The sequence below is a fragment of the Python bivittatus genome, unplaced genomic scaffold (genome assembly GCF_059951505.1).
Source record: "Python bivittatus isolate LINGU-HERP-01145 unplaced genomic scaffold, Pbiv_v1 ctg000700_np1212, whole genome shotgun sequence".
NCBI classification, from domain to species: domain Eukaryota; kingdom Metazoa; phylum Chordata; class Lepidosauria; order Squamata; family Pythonidae; genus Python; species Python bivittatus.
This window is the reverse complement of record NW_028277098.1, coordinates 51,517,959-51,540,806: the sequence shown is the minus strand read 5'-3', so window position 1 is coordinate 51,540,806 and position 22,848 is coordinate 51,517,959. Positions and strand designations below refer to the sequence as shown.

Genomic DNA, 22,848 nt, shown 5'->3' with positions numbered 1-22,848 from the left:
GAAAAAATAAATAGAAACTCTCTTCCTGATGTTGTTCCAACTGTATGTGTATTTATTCATAGGAGACTCTTTGGGAATGTCCATCAACCAGCCATTCTATTGTGCTGTGTCTTAAAAGGAACAGGCCTGCAGGCTACAGCGTGTGTTCCCTAACACAAGGTGTGTCACTGATTTACACGCAAAGTCTGCTTGACATATCCCTGGACACCCTTTAAAAACCCAATGACTCATCTCTAGGGAATTTCTTCTGAATACACATAAAGCCAATTAATTGCATTTGTTTGCAGCTGGGTGGAGATGGCCCCTCCTGTATGAAGACATGACTGATAAAACCTTAGTATAGAAACAAATGCTCTTTCTTGCTACAGTGTTCTGCTTTTTGAAGTTTGTACTATGTAAAGGCCAAAAAATGCTCACAGTGCAGTATCTTACAGACTCCAGATGGAGCAGGTAAATTCATATAATTTATTGGGACTACTCACAAATAAATGTGCATAGTGACATCTTTATGGGAAAAAGATCCATTGGACATGGGAAATTTATCTCTTTCCAAACAATCATCACTGCAGAGACTGGATAGATCCCACCACTGAAGTCCTTTTTTTATGAATTGTAATGGGTGGCATTGTGAACATTCCCTTCAGATGTAATCACCATTTGTTTTTATTTATACATAGAGACATACTTAGCCATCACACTATTCCCTTTCAGAGTAAGCAACACTTAATAAAGCCAGAAAAAGAGTAAGAATAATATGTAAAAGAAATTAAAGGCAAAATGTAAAAAAAAAAAACCCTGAGTCTAACTTACACCAACACCATTTGCTATACACTTTCATAATTTTCTGGCTTGCCAACCATCTCTACTTCTACCATTTCCATGCACTGAACAGAACACATCTTCCTTCCTTCCTTCCTTCCTTCCTTCCTTCCTTCCTTCCTTCCTTCCTTCCTTCCTTCCTTCCTTCCTTCCTTCCTTCCTTCCTTCCTTCCTTGTATATAGCCACCCATCTCAGACCAGTGACTCTGGGTAGCTAACAACAATAAAACAACATTAAAAACAGTACAGAAATTAAATATGATATAAATGCAGCCAAGAGATCTTTAAAAAATGTTGGCATCAACACAACCATGAAATGGGGCCCTTCACACACTCGGGGCCTCAGGCCTGGGGATAAAGCCAGGTCTTTATTCAGTCAATGACCAGCAAAATGCACTGATTCATACATTGTCTTTTATTTTATATGAAATGTTTGTATATTATCTTTTAATTCAAAATCAGTAAAGACTTAGAATGAAACAAAAAAATGTGTTTTTAGATTGATTCAGTTGGTGTAGATGTTTCCTCACTTGGTTTAGTCCAACGTGCATTCTTGCTTTCATATTTGGTCCTTGTATGGTTAAAGTTGGCAACATGTATTATCACTATCATTATTATTGTTGTTGTTATGTTAATATTGCAGAAGGACCATAGACAGAATGGAATCTTTCACCTCTCTATTAACCAGTGTTATCTGTAGAAATGTAATAAGTCAGTAAGATACAGGAGACCTGTATATACATATACATTATACCTTATTATTTGCTGTTGCATACTATTTACATAAAAGAAGAACAACTTGCATTTCTGACATAATTTATTCAAATATTTCTCTGTTTTCAATAATGTAGTATATTGTCGTCTTTCTAATATCTTCTAAAAACCTGAAATAATTATACAGTATATCAATTCTTATGGAGATCTAGAAGAGTCACTGAATAACTGTAATCTTCTGTGAAAAATGAGGAAGAAATACTTGTTTTTAAGTCCTTTCATTTTCAACATAGTCATCAAAGATAGATGAACAGATACATAAATGTTTTATATTGGCTACCATTGTGTAAAAATGAAGAAAAAAAAGTTGAAATGTTAACAATTGTTCAGTGTCAGGCTCTGCAACCAGCTGCCCAATAAAACAACCCCCTCCTTGCATTATTCATTGATAGCATCATGCAAGAACTAGGTGGTTGCAGTACAAAGCAAGTAAGACTCTGCAACTACACAGAACAAACACTAAGAAAAGCAGCAATAACGTCAGTAGTCATAAATATATAATGTGCTGTAGAATAACCAAAAGAACTTTCTCCTGACTAGAGGAACACAGGAGTCTTCTGCAAAATAATAATGGCTTTAACATGGCAATAGTGCCTCCAGTGCTTTATTTGAGTCATGTAGTCATAGCATTTCATGGTTTTTCATATCATAGAATCAACTATGAGAGTTGACAATTTCAGCTTTCTGAGTTTAAGGGGGGAGGAAGAAGGGGACCATGCCATCCAGATGTTGAAATCTAGCTTACCAGTTCCAGGCAACAAGATTAAGAGGAGTGATGGCAATTCTAGTCCAAAAACAACTGGAGGGCAACTGATTCCTTTCCTTAGCTTCAAGCAAGTTAGCAGTCCACATAATTTATAAACAATGATCAGTAAATGTGTTACACTGTTTGCTAAAATATCCTTTTCAAGTCTTCATTTTCAATAGCCTAAGCAGAGGGACTTATAGTAAATCACATATCTCTTCCCAATGAAATTTCAGTCTGTATTTTCTTGCTCTGCCACAATTATGTCAAAAGTGGGAGGTGAGCATCCAATGGTGTGACTAAGAAGTGCAGAATTCTTTCCTGGTCTGTGACTTTCTGCTTTGCAAACTCACTCTTAGGGCCTTTTCCTCCCAACCGGGGTCTAATATGAGACACATTTTAGATCACATAAATGTTTCATAAAAGATTATATGTGATGAAAGTGGTTATTTTATTGTTATATTACCTTTACTGAAGTATCTATATATAATTTTTTAGATTTTTGAAAATAGCTTATAAATTGTAACATAAATAATAAATTAAAAAGAAGTTTCCTGCATACATGAGTCCCTTTGCTTTTACTGTAAAAGTGTATCCCCATGTCTCTTTCTATAGAATTGGCAGCTTGATATATCAAGCTGCTGCTGTCACATTTAGATTGACCCTTGAACTTTTGTTTTAAGTTACTAAAGTCCAACATAGTAGCAGATTCCAATAAGTAGTACTAACAGTGCAGATGGGAGCTTTGATATACTATTCAAAAGTTGATTCAGTTCATAGAATTCATGAATTATGGATCTTGAAGACATAATAACCTGTTTTGTATGAGTTTAAGGCTTTATGTTAAAAGAAGACTACAACTGCATTTTTACTCTATCCCCAACATTGCAGCATCAGGCTCAGACTATGGTTGTTTGCAAAGGACTCAACTGCAGAAACAGCTGCTTGCCTATAGAATCTCCGGTTGATTAAGACATCCATAGCTAGTATCCCAGTTGGGTGAACCTCCTGCTTTTAAGAGAGTGCATAACTATGCTTAGTGCATTTATGCTGGCCATTCAGAAATGCAGCTGTGGGGACAGGATAAAAAGTGTGGCGTCAATTCTCTTTTAGCAACATAATGCAATCTGTGAGTAATATGTAAATGTGAATAATTTTGTGTATATCCTAATATTGCTAGTAAGCAAAAAGAACTGCACTCCTTTCAAAACATTGTCACATTAAGCCTAGCTTGCTGATTAATTTACTGGCACTCCATGACCCTCCCCATCTTGCCTGATGAAATAACAACTGCCTAAGAGACAATATGATCTGTAGAAAGGTGGTACATTTTTGAGAAGCTACAGTGAGCACCAAAAGGATTCATTTCTCCCCTTTGTTTTTTAAAATTCTTGTCTTAAAAAATAATTCATGGTTGGCTTTTTATTCATTTTAATTTTAAATAAGCAGGCTTAGCACAATTGCTCTGAGAAACAGAGAGAAGGAACACTAACTCTAACACTATCTGTGCAACTGTTTCTTGACACCTCCCAGAATGTAAATGTCAAATAACTTCCTTATATTTGAGCTATATAACTATCTATTCAATGTCAGACAAAATAATAATAAGTTAAGCTCGTCCACTCTATTAAATTTTATTTCTGGGAACTAAAATATAGTTCCATCTCTGAAGGAAATGGTAAGAGTTGAAGTCCAATGTATTTGGAGGGGATCTGGGCTAAGCACTACTACTAAACTACAATTTCAGTATATCAGGTCTTCCTCTTTATTCTCATTGTAAATTTTTGTAATAATCCTAGTTGAAAAGACCCAGCTTTTCTCTATACACGTAGTCCTTAGTTAACGATGGTAATTGGGACTGGAATTTCCATCGCTAAGCGATGCAGTTGTAAGGTGCAATGTCAGTGACCACATTGCTTAGTGACAGCAATCCCGGCGGTCCCTGTTGCTGTGATTAAGCGAGGTTCATGGGTCATTAACGAAGGACCTAGATGTTACTTCCGGCTGGCTTCCAACAACCAAAGTCAGTGGGGGAGCTGGCAGGAAGTTGCAAGTCCCAGGTGGCTTGCAAGCAGGCTGGCAGGCAGGTAAGTGGCTGCTGCCGGGTGGGAGAGGGTGTGTGGGTAGCTGGTGCAGCACAAGTGCGGTGGGGCTTGGAGCAGCTGCAGCAGGGTGCGGGAGGGAGGAGCCTGTGTGGCAGGTGGGGGTGGCTGCTGCCAGGTGCAGTAGACTTATCAGAGCAACTTGCAACCTTCCCTGCCGGCTTCCCCATTGATTTTGCTTGTGGGAAGCCAGCTGTGAAGGTCACAAATGGAGATCACATGATCTTGGGATGCTGCAACCATCATAAGTGCCAGCCAGTTGCCATGTGCCCAGATCTTGATCACGTGACTCCGGGGGTGCTGGGATGGCGGCAACTTCAAGGACCGGTCATAAATACCACTCGTTCAGCACACTCATAATTTCAAATGTCACTGAATGAGTGGTCATTAACTCAGAACTACCTGTAAATAACTTTAGTGCTAGATTCCTTATTTTTCATTTAAAACATCTTTTTATTTTGGGTATCTTACATTTTTCAGATGAAAAATTAAGATGGGAATTAAATATACTCATTAAATAATGTTTCCCCATGATTAAGCTACTTAAGATCATACAAAGAAGCAAGGTTTTGAACATTCTGTACAATAGAGATGTCATTATCCAAGATACCTTAGAAGATTATGCATGCTCACCATTGAGTCAATCTTGATTTCTGCTGATTACATAGACATATCCATGAAGTTTTTTTGGCAACATTTTTCAGAAATGGTTTGTCATTGTCTTCTTAGGGCTGAGAGAAAGTGACTGGCCCAAAGTCATCCAGCTGGCTTTGTGTCTAAGGCAGGACTAGATTTCACAGTCTTCTGATTTCTAGCTTGATGCTTTAACCACTATACCAAATTGGCTCTCGCCTTAGAAGATATTCCCTACTTAAAGGAACTGTTCTACTAGAAGAGGAAGTTAGATCATGCAGTTACTACCAAGTTAGAAGGCTATAGGAATTGATGGAATATCTACAGAAACAGAAGAATCTGTAAGGGTTCTAACCAAACTATGCCAGCAAATTTGGAGAATGACACAGTGGCCAGCAGATTGGAAGAGGTCCATCTGTGCATAAATACCAAAGAAAGATTTAACAGTGTGTGTGAACTATTGTATGATATCCTTAATTTCTCATACTAGCAAAATAATGCTTAGGATCATCCAATGCAGATTAGAGCCCTACATGGAACAGGAGATGCCAGATGTTCAAGCTAACTTTGTTGTTGTTATTCAGTTGTTAAGTCATGTCCAACTCTTTGTGACCCCATGAACCATATCGCACCAGGCCTTCCTGTCCTTCACTGCCTCCCTGAGTTTGCTCAGTTTCATGCTCATTGCTTCAGTGATGCTATCTAACCATCTCATCCTCTGCCATCCTCTTCTCCTTTTGCCTTCAGTCTTTCACAGCATCAGGGTCTTTTTCCAAGCTAGCTTTAGAAAAGGCCAAAGAACAAGAGACATTATTGCTGATGTACTCTGGATAATTAAGAATGCTAAAGAATGCCCAAAAGTAGTAAATGTATGTTTCATTAATTATAGAAAACTTTTTATTGTTTTGACATGTCAAGCTGTGGAATATACTTAGAAAAATGGGAATCCTAGATCATTTCATTGTCCTCATGCAAAACCTATGCATAGACCAGGAGTCACAGTCTGGATGGAACATGATGAAACAGACTGGCTCCAGGTTGGCAAAAGGGTGAGACAAGGCTGTATACTCTCCCCTTAGTTATTCAACCTATATGCTGAATATATATTGAGAGAAGTTGGATTGGAAGAAGATAAGCCTGGTTTTAAAATTGGAGGAAGAAACATCAATAACCTCCATTATGCTGATGACACTACTCTGGTAGCTGAAAATGGAAATGATCTGCAAGTTCTAATAATGAAATTCAAGGACCACAGTGAAAAAATGGGCTAAGATTGAATAAAAAGAAAACCAACAGATACAGCAACCAGCCTTAATAATGTGGTAGATAGCTCCTGCCTCTTAGGATCAGCTGTCAACAGTAATAATGTGGTATATCTCTTTACTAGCAGTAAAGAAATATACCACAGACTAGCACTTGGTAGAGTAGCCATGAAGACCTTGGAAAACATACTCAGTTGCTGGGATGTGTCTATAGCTACAAAGATCAGACTCATACGAGGAATCGTTTTTTCCTGGTATACTCAAGCTTGAGTTTGAAGAAGCAGGATAGAAAGAGCATTAATGCTTTTGACTTCAGTGTTGGAGAAGACTCCTGAGAAAGCCCTGGAAGAAAACAAACGAATCATAGAACGAATAAATCCAGAGTTCTCTCTTGAGAAGCCTATAATGCTGGAAAGGTGGAAGGAAAGAGAAAAAAAGGACACCCAGCAGCATGGTCAGTAGACTCAGTTACAGCATTGACAGGCATACCACTGGAAGACCTAAAGGACCACACTGGGGACAGATCATCTTAGAGAAAATCTATCTGTGTAGTTGCTAAGACTCAGTGCTAACATGATGCACCTCCTCGTCAGCATCAAGCCACTGAAGTGTGTAGCTCAAATCTTTAAAATTTGAGCTGTTTTTTTAAAAGAAAAAACAATGTCTTGCATTTGTTCTTTCAGAGAAAACAGTAGACTTAAAAGTATGAGCAAGTTCTGATAATCTTTAAAAAACAGGAAAGGCATTCTCCACAGGCATTCTAATCATTAAAGTAAAATCTTTTCATTACAACTCCTAGTCCTACCTGCTTTCCCCATATTGTCTTTCTGATTCCACATATTGCTTCTCAGTATTTGATGACAATTCTGTTGTCTCCGAAAGAAAGATGGATAATGCTTTGTACAGCATTAGAGAATTCAAATAAATTACATCTCAAGTATGCAAATAATAACTGAAAACAAAATAATTTTGATTTCTTTCTCCAGAGTCTAAGTGCTGAGATATTACTTTCTAATCTATTTCTTTCTCCATTACTATTTTGGCCTCATTTTCTATGTGCTTTAATAATATCAGATTTATATCTATGGTGAACACTCCCTAAAACAGGAGCTGAAATGGACAAGAGTTTTCAAAACTGATGTTGACAATATTTTCCTACAGAGGGTTGGGTTTCTAAAGAGTTATTGATTTTACCGGCTGTTAAGAATTAGGATAAATTAACTGTCTTTATTTTTGTGGCCAGAATGTAAGTGAAATACAGTAGCAGAAATGAACAGGAAAGGGGTCACCATAATTGGAGTGGAGGCTGCAAAGAGCTGTGATCCATTTATACTGCAGCATTTAGACCAGATAATGAAAGAATTTGAGCAATTAGATAAATATTCTTTGGAAGGAAGAGGCAGAACAGCAGCTAAGAGATTAAACGATTTCTAAGCTGCTTATGCATTAGATGAAGTAGACTCTCTCAGTGAAAGCTTATTCCATAATAACTTCTTGTCTGTAAGATACCACAAGACTCTTGGTTATTTGAATTGCTTAAATTTCCTTACCAAAATGAAAACATTGGACTTAATGTGTCTTAAGAACAATATCAAGCAGAATTTCTACACTCCTGCCTGCTTTCTCCTCTGTTAATCAATGCCAACAGAAGGAAGAGGCATGGAATAAAAGTGGTGGAGGATTGAGATGGCAGATGTTGTAGCTAAAGATTTGTTCAAAGCCTCAGACCATCCAAACATTATTTCTGTTGAGTGACGTGCCACCCTAGTAACAACAGGGCATGGCCGCTAGAATAGTTGTCCTTTCAGTCCTCGGCAGCTTTTAAGACATGCATGAAACAGCAGAATAATAATTAAGCAATGTGAGCAAACCTGCCTTCCTTGTTTATGTATATGAAAATAGAAAAGCATACCTTTCAGATCACCATACGATGAGAGAATGAATAGGCTAAGGCTTCCACATCTACGTTTCACTTAGGAGTGGGGGAAAAATGACTTGTGGAAAAAAAATCAACTTTAATTCTGTGCCAATCAGGTCACTCATTCAATTCAGGAATTTTACCTGATTGAATTTGAGCAGTATACACACTGATTGTTACATATAATAATATTCAACAGCAGTGGAAAACTCAAATGTCTTTATTTGGCCAACTGAAGGATAACAAAACAATTACTTGTAAGCTTTTTTGTTTCAAAAAACTCTTTTTCAGACAAGTTAGTTAATATTCAGAAAAGGAGAGAAAAATATGGCTAATATTCAAACAATGTCTGCATCATATTCTTAGATGAAGTGAGAAAAAGCCTCCAGGCACAAAAATTAGGTCTTGCTGAGTACAGAACTGGTGTTGCTTTGGACTGGCGCTCCCCCAAAGCTTTGCTGGGAGGAAAAGCAAGAAAATTATTATTTTGGAAATGCAGGTATCACTATTTCCATAATTTGTGAGATGCACAGATCCCTCTGTAGGTAGAAAACAGATGACAGAACTATATTAACTAATTTTGATTTTGACTTTATTGGTTTTAGTATCATATTTTCTATTTGTGCTTGTTTTATTGCTGAAAGCTACCTTTAGTATTTCTATAAGCAGAAAGTCATGGCATGACTCTATTAATATACATTTTAAATAAAATGAATAGGCAATCTATATATTATCAAGGCTGTAATAACTTAAACTGTTGTCCTGCATAAAAGCCTGAGCGGATAGCTGATCTCAGAAGCTCAGCATGGTTGGCCCTGTCTAATTCTTGGATGCAGAACCAATGGGGAATTCCAGGGTTTGGGGCTAGATTGAGATGTCAAAAGAACATACTGGAAAAAGGCAATAGCAAACCAATTATTTAACACTCCCAAGAAAATTTGCATGAATACAGGCGCTAGGAGTCAAGCTCAGCTCAACTCTACTATATAACAAAAGTCAGTCAAGGTCAAATTAGGTAGGATTACCTAGTTGTGGGAGGGAATTTTCCTCCAAATAATGTAAAGCCAGTATACTTTGTGCAAGACCATGCTTCTTCTGAATAGGCTCTTGTTACTTAATAAGTTTCAGTGTCTTCCAAACAGTCCTTTAAAAAAAAGAAGCAGTATTGTCTTTTCCAGGAGGCAATACCTTTATTAGGCTAACCAAAGGTTTTAAAAATAGTTTTAAGATTTCAATTATTCATCATGCAAGATGATTAGAGTCCAAAAAATGTGGGTGAAGGAATGTGTCTGATGTGAAAATAAACTGGAAAACAGCCAGTAGGAACTGGCAAGCCAGGGGAAAAAATGGCAACTGGAATAATTTTCCTATAAAGAAAGGTTACCATATTGGGGAATTTTAGCTTTAAAAAAGACAAGTAATGGGACATAAAGAAGTGCATGAAGCCACACGTAATGCAGAGAAAATTATTTAGAAAACATTTTTCTCTCTCTCCAACAACATTAAAATGGCTGAAGTTGCTATCCCAAGGCATAGTGATGTCTTTTCATTTCTATTGTTTAAAAATGGGATTTGACAAATTCTATGGAGGATAAAGCCATCAGTGGTACTTACTGTGATTTAACAGAATTAGAGATGTTTGTCTAAAAGTTGATTAATTTTTCTGTAGTTCTGTTTTCCATCAATTGAAGAATCTGCATGTTGTGCCTAAGAATGGAAGGATGTTAAAATAACATCTGAATTTTATATTTTCAAAATTGGGATATCAATCATGGTTTGTTTTTTCTTCTCAGCAGCCCTGGGTAAAACTATCTCAGCACCAATAAAAGATTATTTAAATTTCTGAGTCTTTCACCATATCTTATCATTAGATTTTTACAATTTTCATTACTTCAAGATCAGTTCAGTTTTTTTCTTTCCCCTCTCCCCATCTCTTAAAGATTTAGAGATTGCTTGCAATTTTTTGTGGCATTTGAGTTGGCTGGATAAATATAAGGCTAGGATTTTCTTGTATTTTTTTTCTTTTGACTAACATGGCTACCTTTGTGTATTGTATGTGGTTTCTTTTTATCAAATATTCCTGGGTTATCAAGAATATATTTCATAGCTCCCTTCCAGATCAATCCAATTTATTCCTTACTTACTCCTTCTCAATTTTCTTATATGTAGCTAGCCAAATGTAACTTATTCCCTCCTCTTTGTCCACAGCAAAATGGTAAAATACACATCTTCCCACTGCCTTTCAGCAAAAGAATAGTGTTTTCCCAATAGTTGGCTAAAAACTGTGGGTTTTAGATTTCACAACCATGTTTAGCTTTCATTAGATTAACTCCTCTGCTGAATGTTATTACTTACATTTGCACTTAGATGCCGATACACATTAGAAGTTGCCCAAAGCAGAAACCTTGGCTCCTTCCTTGCTCTCTTGGCATGAAGCACTTCCTTTATCAGCCACATGGAGGCAGAGTCAAATTGAATACACAGCATCTTCATTCGAATTGATGAACTACATAGTTTAATAAAAATAGTTAAGTTTTGGCTATCTTGTTGTGAGTGCTTTCAAAGAGGTAAAGGGTTTTTAAGAAGTGGAACATACAAAATAGAATCCATTATCATCTGTTTACCAGAGGAATTTACCAAAGGAATCCCAAATTTTTAAATTCAAGAATATAATGTGATTAACTTTGTCATTTTCATTTTCCTACCTTACCTGTTGAATATGGAGAATGAAATCAAGGAAAGAGAGGACTTCTATATTTTTGTGTAGAAGAGGGAAGTTCAGCAGTTCTCAGCCTTCTGCTCACTATTAAAGGTACCAAAGATCCTAAGTTCCCTTGCCTCTGCCCAGTTGTAGATAATGTTTCTGTAGAGATGACAATAAAGCATCTATTCTGAAAAATGTATTTAGTTTTTAAAAAGTCTGTAAGATTAAATGCTAAATTAAGTGCAGAATCAGTCAATAGCAATTAACATGCTTGTGTCTTGTCAGCCTCAGAAGAACTTCTGATGGCTTCTGGAGAATAGAAAGAGACAACATTGGATAGTCACAGAGAGTAAACAGAGGTGTTGGTTGCAGCAACTCAACAGCACAATTTGCTTGACTTGTGGCTGGTTTTCTAGAAGGTGACAAATATCAGAACAGGACATATCAGGAAATACGCCTGGCCTAGTCTTCAATAAGAGGAATCAACTTTCAGGTTCCTCTCCTGTGATTTCATACTTTCAGGACTTTCAAGAGATAAGCAGGTTTAATAATAGGGGCCCACTAAAGCAAGGAAGCTAATTGGCTGTGGCTGAGCAGCTTTTCCTCCTGTTGGATTGGCTGATGCATTTAAATGTTACCTGGCACATTTCTCAACTTGCACTCTCAGTGTGGAGGAACCTGGAAAGGGCATGAGGCAAAAACAGGTTGCTGAACATAAGCAGTTGCATACACAATCAAATAAAAATACTAAGACAAAATGACTAAAATCATATTATATGTGCTACTTCTGCCTTCCCTCTGGTTGCATCTGGCATTCCAAAGAATACGCTTCATCTTTTGTTTTGCAGAGTAGTTTTCTGCCTTTTCCATTGCTCCTGTTACTCCCAATGGAGCACAATACCAGGCTGCCCAATCAAGACTGTAAACAGCGGAAATTCTGTCTTGATCCCTAGAAACAAGAGAGTTTTTGCACCACATGGAACATTTTTGCTGGAAGAAACATAAATCTGTTCCTTCTGCCCTCTTTTCAGACTTATCAGAAAGTTTGTTTGTGCAACTGAGAGCAGTTCAGAGTCCCCACAGAAAATGGGAAACTGTAAGAGAGGGGAACACAAAGGGGAGGGAGGCTGCAAGTGTGTTGCTTCAGGGTTCAATGCCAATAATAATAATCAAGGGTTCTCTGAGGATAATATTATCCTGGCAACAGGATAGTTCCAGGTTGTTCACCAGGAGTTTTGACTTTGTGTTCTTTGGATAAAGAAAACGGTAGTCAGGACATTGTCGTCACAATCCCTTTTGCCCTGTCTAGAGTCCATCCGGTGCACCAAGAGCATAATGGAGAGGAATAGTGGTATTGAACGTGACATCATTGAGTTAAGGAAACATGGGACAAATATTCATGGGTATGAGCATTTGATACTGCCCTATACAAGGTTTCAGGAACTTTCTCTTTAGCATGAAAAGGCCAACCTTGGCAGTAAGAGAAGTAAGAGTGCTAACATTGACCATACGCGATTTCTAATGCACCTGAACAGAACTGGCCAGGATGGATCTTCCTGTGGATCTTACAGGAAAAGAAATACAAAAATAGTTCATTTTCTTGTAGCCTTTTTTTTTTTTTTTTTTAATCCGCACTCAGTCATTACCGACTCTATGGTGACTGCTTGGACGAGTCCTTGCAGTTTTCAAGGCAAGGTGTTTTCGGAAGTGGTTTGCCAGTGCCTCCTTCCTAGAGCAGAGCCCAGCTGGCGCATGCAGGAGGCGGGGTTTCCGTTGCTTCGCGCCTTTTTCGGGCGTGTGCGGCTTCTGCACTACTGGCAACTGCTCCCAACTCCTTTTGCAAGCGCCACCAGCATTTTTCCTCCCACCGGAGTGAGAGTACCCATTTATCTACTCACGTAAGTTTTCGATCTGTTGGGTTGACAGGAGCTGGGGAGGAAACAGGAGCTTACTCTGCTGCACGAAAGTTGGGCTCGAACTGCTGAAGTGTTGACCATTTCTGGCCGGCAACTTTCGGCGTCATTAAGCCACTGCGCCACCGCATCCCCATTTTCTTGTAGCCTAAGATATCTTAAACTGTATTTATGTTAAATTATATCGGTCCAGTTAAGTTATTGCTGTGAGTGCACAATGCATCTTTATCACTGAATAGCTGTCAAAGTAACTACCAGGGCTAGAAGGACCCAGGTCAGAAACAAAGATCCTGAGACCATGAATGATCCTTACAATAAGAATGCGCAGATGTCAGTGCCCTCCATCCTGAGAAATAACCTGCTCTTGTCCATTGGGGCACACAGGCAGGAAAAAATATCTAAGGTGTCAACCTCTGGATTGTTGTATATATAGCTCAAGGCTTATATTTGGCAATTGCTGGTTATCTAGATTTTTTATGGCTTGTCTAGTATATCTAGCTTATCAAAGAGCTGTGTCTCCTTAAATCTCTGCCTGCTAGCCTTCTATTTTAGGTAATGGGCTGGGTGTAACACAGCCCAATACTACCACACAAGTTACCAAATGTACCTGTAATATCAATAATCAAGAAATGTTTAAAAAGCTTCTGATTGTTAGTCTCCTTTTTAAAGAACTGCCACAGGGAAAAGGAATAAAAGAAATCCCATTTATCCATTTTCCCTGTATCATGTTTGGTTTCCCCAAAGTGCAATGTCATTTGCTTCATTGGCCATATTTATCATTTTCAATAAGCTGTTTTTTTAGTAGAAATTGCAATCTTCAGTTTGTGTTGGAGACTGACTTGCTCTTTTCCATCCAGAATGCTATGGCATAACAAAAGCTGGGAACATTTTCAGAAACCAAAGTATCAGTTGCATTTCTTTACATTGGTGAGTGTTTGCTCCAAAGTCATGCTCATTAATGAATGACATGTACTTGGTTTGCTCATGATAGCCTGGCATCCCATATATTAACTCTAAGTAGCCACCACCTCAGCGAATACAGGTGGGATGCAGCTGTCTGGACTTCTGTCTTTGACATGGGCCAAAGGACCTAGTTAGGCTGTGCGCTACTGATACATAATGCAGAAAAGAGATGGCTGCTTTGTAGTTTACAATAGCAGGAAGGAAACATTTCTGCAGCTGTCAATGCAATGGATGTGACACGGAAGCTCAAGGACACATGGATAAAGATTATTGTTGTATGCAGCTTTCCTAAACGTGGTCCCAGTGTCTGTTAGAAATTGCTTGGTATTCACTTCCAGCTGTCGGTTTCTATCAGCTGAACAAGATGCCTGTCTACCTCAGTCGCCCTTTGGGAATTTCCTCACTGCTTCCAACAGTACTATTTAATTATACTTGTATAGCAGCAGGCATTTGGCCTCAAAATTAATTGCTTTGCTACAACTGCACTGATTGACAAGAGGCATAGTAGGTTTTTTCCCTTTTCTTTTTTCCCCCTCTGTATTTGATCAAAATCTTTGTTAGTGACCAAGTTTTTAACTATATATTCATAAAAATATGATGATACCAAAATGCTGGGGCACAGGAGATTTAATGAGATGCTAGCAACATCTTTGCTTACATAAGCCTGCATGTTGCATCTGAAAGAACAGGATTTTTTTAAAAAAAATCTAATGCAAAATGTTTCTACAATATTGAGTCAAGATGCTGATTAAAAAAACCTGAAGCCTAAGTGTAAAAAGCTTGTTCCAGAAACTCACCTAGATTCTAACACTTTTCAAAAGTTGTAATTGATATATGTATCTCTGGCAGGTTTATTCCCAAAGGAAATGAGAAGTTTAGGTGAATTTTTTAATATTCCAGAGAATTCAGTATTTATCCTGATGATCTCAGCTCTGCCTCTGTTGCTACTCTCTGCCAGCCGTGGCACGAGATAGTGATTAACTGTCTTCATGGCCCCATAATAACCATGTCTGAAATATTCTGCATGATTAACCTATTAGATACAATGGAGCTCCCAGCATTCTCATGGTCAGTTTCTGTTTGCTTTCTAGTATCCCAAAAGAAGTAAATGAGATTACTCACAGAGATATAGTCATTGGCTAATGCAAGATTTAGAGGTGCAAATGCAGAAATCAGAAGTGAGCAGAGTGACTTAAACGGTAGAAATTCAAACCATTTAGGGGACAAGGAAATTATTTTCTTAGTTTGGGGGTAGTTTCCTTTCATTCTTTCTTTTAAGGGGGAATATTCATAAATGTGTATTTGTAAATGTAGGTTTACAATAGTTGGAAACATATCATGTGGAATAATGAAGACAATATTAAGAGCATGAGAAGAAGCTCAAGATCAGGAAAGAGGGTCTGGAGATCAGGGGACTATTAACTACATTCACATACTTAGTTTACTTTGGTATACTTTATAAATAACATGGATGAAGATTTGTTTCATCCATTTAAATACATGGTTATGGGGTGATCCAAGAGATTGCACTAGTCAATCCAAACAACTTTGCACCAGGCTTCTAGGAAATGACAAGTATCTAAGCTACTCTGCATAAATAAATTACTGAAGCATGTTTAAAACATTAAATTCTAGGAAAGATCTTCACATTTTTTCCAACAGGTGCTGCCTGAAATTGTTGGTATGTAATCTTTTGAATCCCAATTTTGTACTAATAACTTTTGGAAGTCACGTTCTTAATTCATAGAGAAAATTAGATTTGTTGAGAAATCTAACAAAATAATGACAAACTAGGGCTACCGGGTCTGGACTTAGATGACCACTGGATGGCAGCTGCTGTCTAGTGATCATCTAAGTTTTTGCAGTCCAAATCTAGTAGCCCTAGAAAAACTTCACCATAACTTTAAAAATTTTAGACCCTGATTAGGCTACAGACTGAATTCTAAACTTCTCTCTCCCAACCTTTTTTCTCTGAACATAAGTACTCGCCCTCTCTCTGATCTCTTTTTTGATGTGCACCAACACACACACTTTCTCTTTTCCCTGCTATTTATTCTCCAGCTATCCAGTGCTGTTTCTGTGCCCTGCATCTTTCTTAGCTTGTACATCAGTGACATATCCTATTAAGCTGACATATCAGTGCGGAGGCACTGTATCCTCTCTTGCCTAAACAGTCATTCTGGAAGTTCCGCAGCTGAAGACTTTGATGTGATTTCTTTTCTAGCAACGTGAATGCTGTACCAGGAACACATTAAATGCATGAAGAAATGAGTGCAGCATTCCACATAGTAAATGAGCTGGGAAACACGGTGTATGTTAAAAAGTCCTGTATGAAACATATGGGTCTGGCTCAATATTTTTACATAGGAAAAATCAAGAAGATGTGGGTGCTTTCATTTCTTAAGTTCTGCAATAAATTTCCTTAAACAAAAGTAGCATGTTGATACCTCTGAAGGTGATAACAATTTCATATCCTCACATTGAATATCCAGAGTTATATTATTTGAGTTGTTTCAGGTCAAGTCTTTCCTTCTGCATAATATCAAATGGAGAACAAAATACAGCACTCTTCCCATCCATGTATTGAAGCAGAAATTGCATTTTTTTTTCCTTTTAAAGCTATCCTATAGAAACAAGGTGGCTAGCATTTTAAATAGTATATATTGTGGGCTATATGACCTGGTGCATGTACCCCCACTAGCCAAAATTTTTTATCAGGCTGTTCTTAGATCAGCCTTCCCCAATCTGTTACTTTCCAGATACATTAGACTAACCTCTCATCACTCCCAGCCAGCAAGCAATTGATGTTTTTGAGTGAGAATGATGAGAACTATGGTCTAGCACATCTGGAAAGCATCAGGTTGGCAAAGCCTGCTTTAGATTTATTAAAATAGTTATTTCCTCTAGCACCTATATGTACTATGTTTGTATGTATGTAAGAGAGGGAGAAATTTGTGTCATGATCAGAAATGGGAATGATTGTGTTTTTGTTTGTTTGATGGAAGACTTATCTAGGGCAACCTCTTGACTTGGACTGTATGCTCAGAGCCTTAAGTATACCAGCTGAAGAGTTATTCTTTTTTCTCTCTCCATCATCCTTTACCCCTCTCTTTCCCCTACTTTATGTAGTCCTGGACACACAACATCCAGCGAGAGAAGGAGTTCCTACGAAAACTGGTAAAAGCTCGAGTAATCACAGACCTCACCAGTGGGATCTGAAGAAAAGCACAGCCACTGTGCTGGAGAGCACAGCTACGTGTATCCAGCTAAGGACGAGGGCAGCAAGAGGTCTTTAGCAAGAATTCCGGCTTCTTAGAAATGCCCTGAGCCCTTGGATCGTCTCCCTGGCTTGCTTTGTCTGCCTGCATCAGGGCCAGCAGGGGAGCAGCAGCTCTTGGTTTAAGAGGGCCGGGCCCTCACTTGGAACTGCAGGAGGATGTTTTGCTGGAGATAAAACATCAGTGGAGAGAAGAAAAATAGGCCTGTGAAACAAAATAAATTTGTGCCAAGCGGGAACAGGAGCCAGGCCGGAGGCAGCAGTGTTTGAATGTACAAGGAACTATTTTTTTTAATAGCAAGAAACAAGAATTACAGTAAACATACCAATGGGCAAAGTGGAGCCTAGCCTTTGAACAGGCCCAGTGGGACACTTCCTTTACCACTGCATTTAGCCTGTCCCTGGGCCAGCCATGGCTCCTTTGCAGGGTCTCAGTTCATCCAAGGTTTGTCTGTCGGTGCTGCTATAATGTCAAGGTATTGTGACCTCTCTTTGCTCTAGTTGGAGCAAATTAGAGTTTTGTTAGATCTTTGGACTCCCTGCTTCTCAGGGGGCCTCCACTGCTGCCACTGTTCATCTGGCTGCATGTTTAGACTATTCATGAACCTCACCTCATCATATTGGGGAGCTTAACCTGCTTTGCAGGTTCACCTCAGATTCTGCTGGCAGATAACCCAGTATTTGTTTTCATTAGCTTCTGTATCATGCTTCTGAACAGTATGATACTTTTTCTGTTCTTGTTTCTTTGGAGAAGGAATAATTTATTTTTGGATAAGGACCAAAACTGTCCTAAAATATGAAGATTTATCAATGTTTATGGTACCAGAGATTTTTCATTCATTCTACTACACTTAGTTTATGAGAATAATACCTTGATAGGGTGTAGATTTTTCTGTACACTATGATAAGAGATGACAACTACCTTGTTTTTCAGCTTCCGTATGTCTGATTTCATTTTGTTTTTTTCCAGATGGTTTCTACATCCCTCCATATTTTTTTTAAAGAATAGCAGGGACTCTTTGTTACGTCTCTGCTCTATGTTTCAGATGCAGTATTTGCACAAGTATGTATTATCTGTATTGGTAAGATTTGAAATACATGTACGAGATCCAGCGGTGCATTTAAATTAATTAGCATGCCTTTCCTTATATGGAGAGGATGTGAGAATCTGGCAGTTCTTCTCATGAAGATAGAGCTGAAGAATTCTCATCCTGTATAGGTCAAGGGTACAGCTTGCATTCAGTACTGTGAATATGCATTTTGCTTGCTCAGTGCCCTAAACTAAGATAGGTTCTTAACAGGGCACTGGGTACTCTGCCAAATAAGCAAAGTTGAGGCAGTAGCTCAACTGTTCCCATAATTATTTTTAGATGGTCAAAAACTGAAAACGTGTGAATCTATAATAATGCAACTGGTGATGTGAAAAATCCTGCACAATCACTGTAGTAATAAGTCATTGCAGAAGGTCTACAATATTACCCTGAGTAATGTGGCTGTGCATCCCAAATGTGCAATTTTCATTGTGTACATACTGAAGTATGCCCACTTGAATGGTGGAGGGTGACTGCTTTATTTGTTGGCTTTCATAGTCTTGACAGACTCTTCCCAACCAAAAGTATTTTGGTATGTCTTAAGTATGGACTTGCAACCAGACTTTCTAAACAATGTATGCAATTTGCTGCCCCAGGACGTTATGATGGTAAGTAGTATAGATGGCTTTAAAATCGGAAAAAATAAGTTCAGGGAGGATAAGGCCATCTAATAGTTATTATGGTTATATGGAACTTCCTGATTCAGAGGAGAGGTACTTCGAAATATAAGTAGCTGAAGAGCAATGGCACTGTGTGTTACTATCTTCATGCCATGCATGAGGATCTCCTGGAACATCTGACTGGCTATTGAGAGGAGCATGGTGCTGAGCTAGTTGGGCAATTATCTGATCTGGTGGAGCTCTTTTTATCTCCTCAATCTTATGAATGCAGGTCAATGTCTTTGAATTTTACCCCTGTTCTCCATTGATGTGCTATGGACATGTCCTTCTGAAGGATAAGCATAGGGAGACATAGAAATATCAAGAATTTGGCCATACCAGCAAAAATTGGAATGGCTCCACAGGCCTGAGGAATATAGTATTCACCTGAAAGACTAGTTTTTCCCTAAATAATTTACCTTTAAAATGGGAAAATTCACTTAGATGGCAATGGAGATAAATTCATTTTGTTTTTCACTGTTCCTTTTGGAGGGAAGGGACCAGCTTAAATTCAGGACTGTTTCTCTTTTGTATAAATATGGTACGTGGGTGACTGAGGTGTTTGGGTGGAGCCAGCTGCAGCACTTGTATCAGTGTATGTTTCTTGGGCTACATGTTTTTTCTGTGTCCCTTTCTCACTGGATGTTGTGAATCCAGGATTCCACTCCTGTCGACAGCTAAACATCCACTTTTCAAATAAGAATGGTTTTTGTACTATAGAAAAATCATGGTCCTGTAGGAAGCTCCATATTGGATTTAAGGGTAACTGTCAGGCAGGATATGTTGAGAGAATGTGGAAGAAAAGGAGACAAACATACACAAGGAAAACCTAGAGAGACAGACAGACAGACAGACCTCTAGGTGGAAGCAAAGTAACATAAACCAATTGCTGAAAGGAGGCTCAAAGTACATTTGCAAGCAATTCTAATGTGAAAAAGGGCAGAGGGGTGTTGTACATCAGTTGCTCAGAATAAGTATACTAGCAAAATCCTAACAGGTAAAGAAAAGACAGTTACTTGACTTCTATTTTATTCAATGTACTCCAACGAAAAAGTATGTCTAGTACCAGAAAATGGTAAAAAACAAGAGGAAACAGGCTTGAATCCTGAAATTGATAAAAATAATCAAGGACTATCTATTTACTTCTAGTTTAATCTCAAGGACCAGATGAATTGCATCCTAGATTTCTGAAAGAATTAGATAATTATTTGACTTAATTCTTACATTTTAGTCATGAAAAATCTGGAGAATTTGTGAAGTGTCAGATGATTAGATGAGAACTAATGTCTTAATTTTCAGAAACGGGGGAAAGGAAGACTAGCAAAGTACAGATCAGTCAGACTGACCTGGGAAAATTCTAGAGGAAGCTATGAAGAGATCCATGTGTAAGCACTTGAAAACAATGTAGTAATTTTATCAATAATAAATCTCAATAGACAAATATTACCTTTTATATTGACTTCCTTGACAAGTTGTGAGAATGCTATAGACATTTCATATTTTGATTTCAGCAAAGCAATTGATAGAGCATCCTCTGACATGTTGTGTACATGCTACATTACAGAATGCAGGACATGGAATAATGGCTTTAAATTCCAAGAAAGCAGATTCTGATTGAATGTTGGAAAAAACTTCATAAACCATGCAGTTTGAGAGTAGGAACAATAACTGAGAGGAGATGCTCAAGTGGAAGTCAGACAGGTACCTCTCTGGGATGTATTAATTTGGATTTTTGTACTGAGCAGGGAGTTGGACTCCTTGGCCTAAATGGCCTCTTCTAAATGTTTAATTCTGTGGTCTTATTTTATTTTATTTTATTTTATAACAAAGGGGTAAGGAGGAGGACTTTAGAATCAATCTTGTCAAATTATTAGAATTCTTTTGCTTATAATTTTCCAGACTTTTTTTCCTGCAACATTTTATAAATGTTTAACACTACATTATTTTAACACTGCTATATGTATGCATTTTTTCTGTTAATTAATTTGGTTCAATAAGAATACATTTTTAAATAACAGAGAATTTGAATACTTCCCAAGCCAATTGACATCTTGAGCTGGTCATCATCTGAATACCATTAAGGGATTAAAGCAAATTATATCTCCACTACACTGGCTTGTCTGGACGACCATTATTCATTAGAAAAGACTTCTTTGCTTTGAACACAACTGCCTATTTAGATTTTATACTTTAAGACCAATTCCAAGGTTGGCCCTTCCCATGGCTCTTACTTTCCACCCAGAATTAAATTAATTCCCTCAATGAAATACAGGGGAAAATGGAAATTTCTTGTCTGAGAATTTTTTTCTAAGATTCATTGAGGGAATTGCACTTATTGTTTCATTGAGATCACAAGCAGACTTTTGGCTTTTGCTGATAGATATTTGTGAAAGATCAGCAGTAATTCCTGAGATGTTTCCTCACCTGTTTCCTCAATAAATGGCCATCTTGTTGCATATAAAGTATGTGGTGACTTTAGCCAGTTTCATTAGTGTGTCCTATCACTTGATATATCGTCTTTCTGTTTCAACAAGGAGCTCAGAAGTCTGCATTCTTCCACTCTGAGAGGTTGGGCAATCCTGCCTTTCATTTCCAAAGGAAGCACCAGCAATTAGAGATGGTCTCAGTAAGCTCAGAAAAACAAAATTTTGCAGACCAATTCCAGAAAACCCATTAATATGTTTGGGATTCGGCTGCCTTTCTTTCCATTCCATTCATCAGGTACACTTCTAGAGCAATTGCAGAAGTCAACACTGGTTAAGGAAGGATGCTCTCCTCAGCGCTCAGTCCACCTCTCCTCCTTGGCTAAGGTTGCTGTGACTTCCATGAGGAAAAAGAGTCTTTGTAAATGTAGTTTTAACTACAGCTACACAAAAAGTGAAACAATGTTCATGTTCTTTATAAATCTTTCATTACATTTCATAATTACAGTACATGAAACTGAAAATAATAATTATTTTTTAGGCTAACCACCAATTTAAGAACTCTTGCTTGATTAATCAGATTTGTATATGAATAAAAATAGCTCTTCAGGGGAAAAAAATAGTTTGAAATGGTGGGCATATCTGTAACAGCAAGAATAATCTTCATAGAGGTATTTTGAACTGTTTGAGCAAGTGTGGGAATATGTGGTCCTCCAGTTATAGCTGAAATACAACTCTCCATTAACCTAGTTAGCATGACTAGGAAGGATACTAGGAGTTCTGGTTCAGCAACATCTGGAGGATCCCTGTCCCTTTGCTTAAGGGAGAAAAGACAATCCCCTTGTTAAGATGTTCAGTGTTATGGCTATTGTGGGAATGTGGCAAATCTTTCTTACCACAACATCTTTGCTAGCTTGGGGAGCCTGCAGTTCTTGGACAGGATGGGAAGATGCTTCTCAAATTTTCTGAGCCTCAGAAATGCTTGGTTGCTATATTCACCATGTGCCCCATTACCATTGTCTATCATCCTAGAATTCAGACATATTTGGGGGAGCAGAGTTTCTGTTGACATGTTTTGCAGAGAAACTGAATCAGACTATGATGGATGACAAAAAAGATCGCTCTTTTAAAAGGTTTAGAAAGATGGCATAAAAATTGCAATTATTACCCCATGGCTTCTATTTTATGAATGTTCTCTGTTATTAAAAAAAAAAAAAAAGGGAAATGGCAAAGTGGCATGTGTGGGCTTCAAAGTCACTGTGTTATATTCATACCATGGAAGCAATAAAAAAGTGAAGGAAGCTTTCTGGTTCCTCTTTTGTGCTCTCTGTCTTCCTCTAAGGGCTGTGTAGCTGCTGTCTCAGCAAACAGTTGCTTTTAGTACCTTACGTAAAGAAGCACTTTGTAAGTTATAAGGAGAGGTTCCTGTGAGAACAGGAAATTAGGAGAACTCTTCCTTGGGTATTTTCTTGGAGTAAAGACAAATGGAATAAAATTGGAAGCCTCCTGTATGTCATTTCTTTGTCAAACATCAAATTACATGATCTGAGTAATGGTTTCTAGAA

General features: G+C 38.0%; 1 protein-coding gene across 9 annotated transcripts in view; it reads left to right on the top strand.

Moving 5' to 3' along the window:
* The window catches only part of ST3GAL3 (ST3 beta-galactoside alpha-2,3-sialyltransferase 3), a 212,547-nt gene extending 189,962 nt beyond the window's left edge, over window positions 1-22,585 (top strand). For 4 of the 9 annotated variants that reach the window (XM_088153067.1, XM_088153069.1, XM_088153066.1 and 1 more), the window contains 2 exons: window positions 15,496-15,514; window positions 16,963-22,585. In XM_088153067.1, coding sequence (XP_088009193.1) covers window positions 15,496-15,514; window positions 16,963-17,129 — 186 coding nt within the window. In that variant the 3' untranslated portion in view covers window positions 17,130-22,585. 9 annotated transcript variants of the gene reach the window in all.
* The last annotated feature ends 263 nt before the right edge of the window (window positions 22,586-22,848 follow it).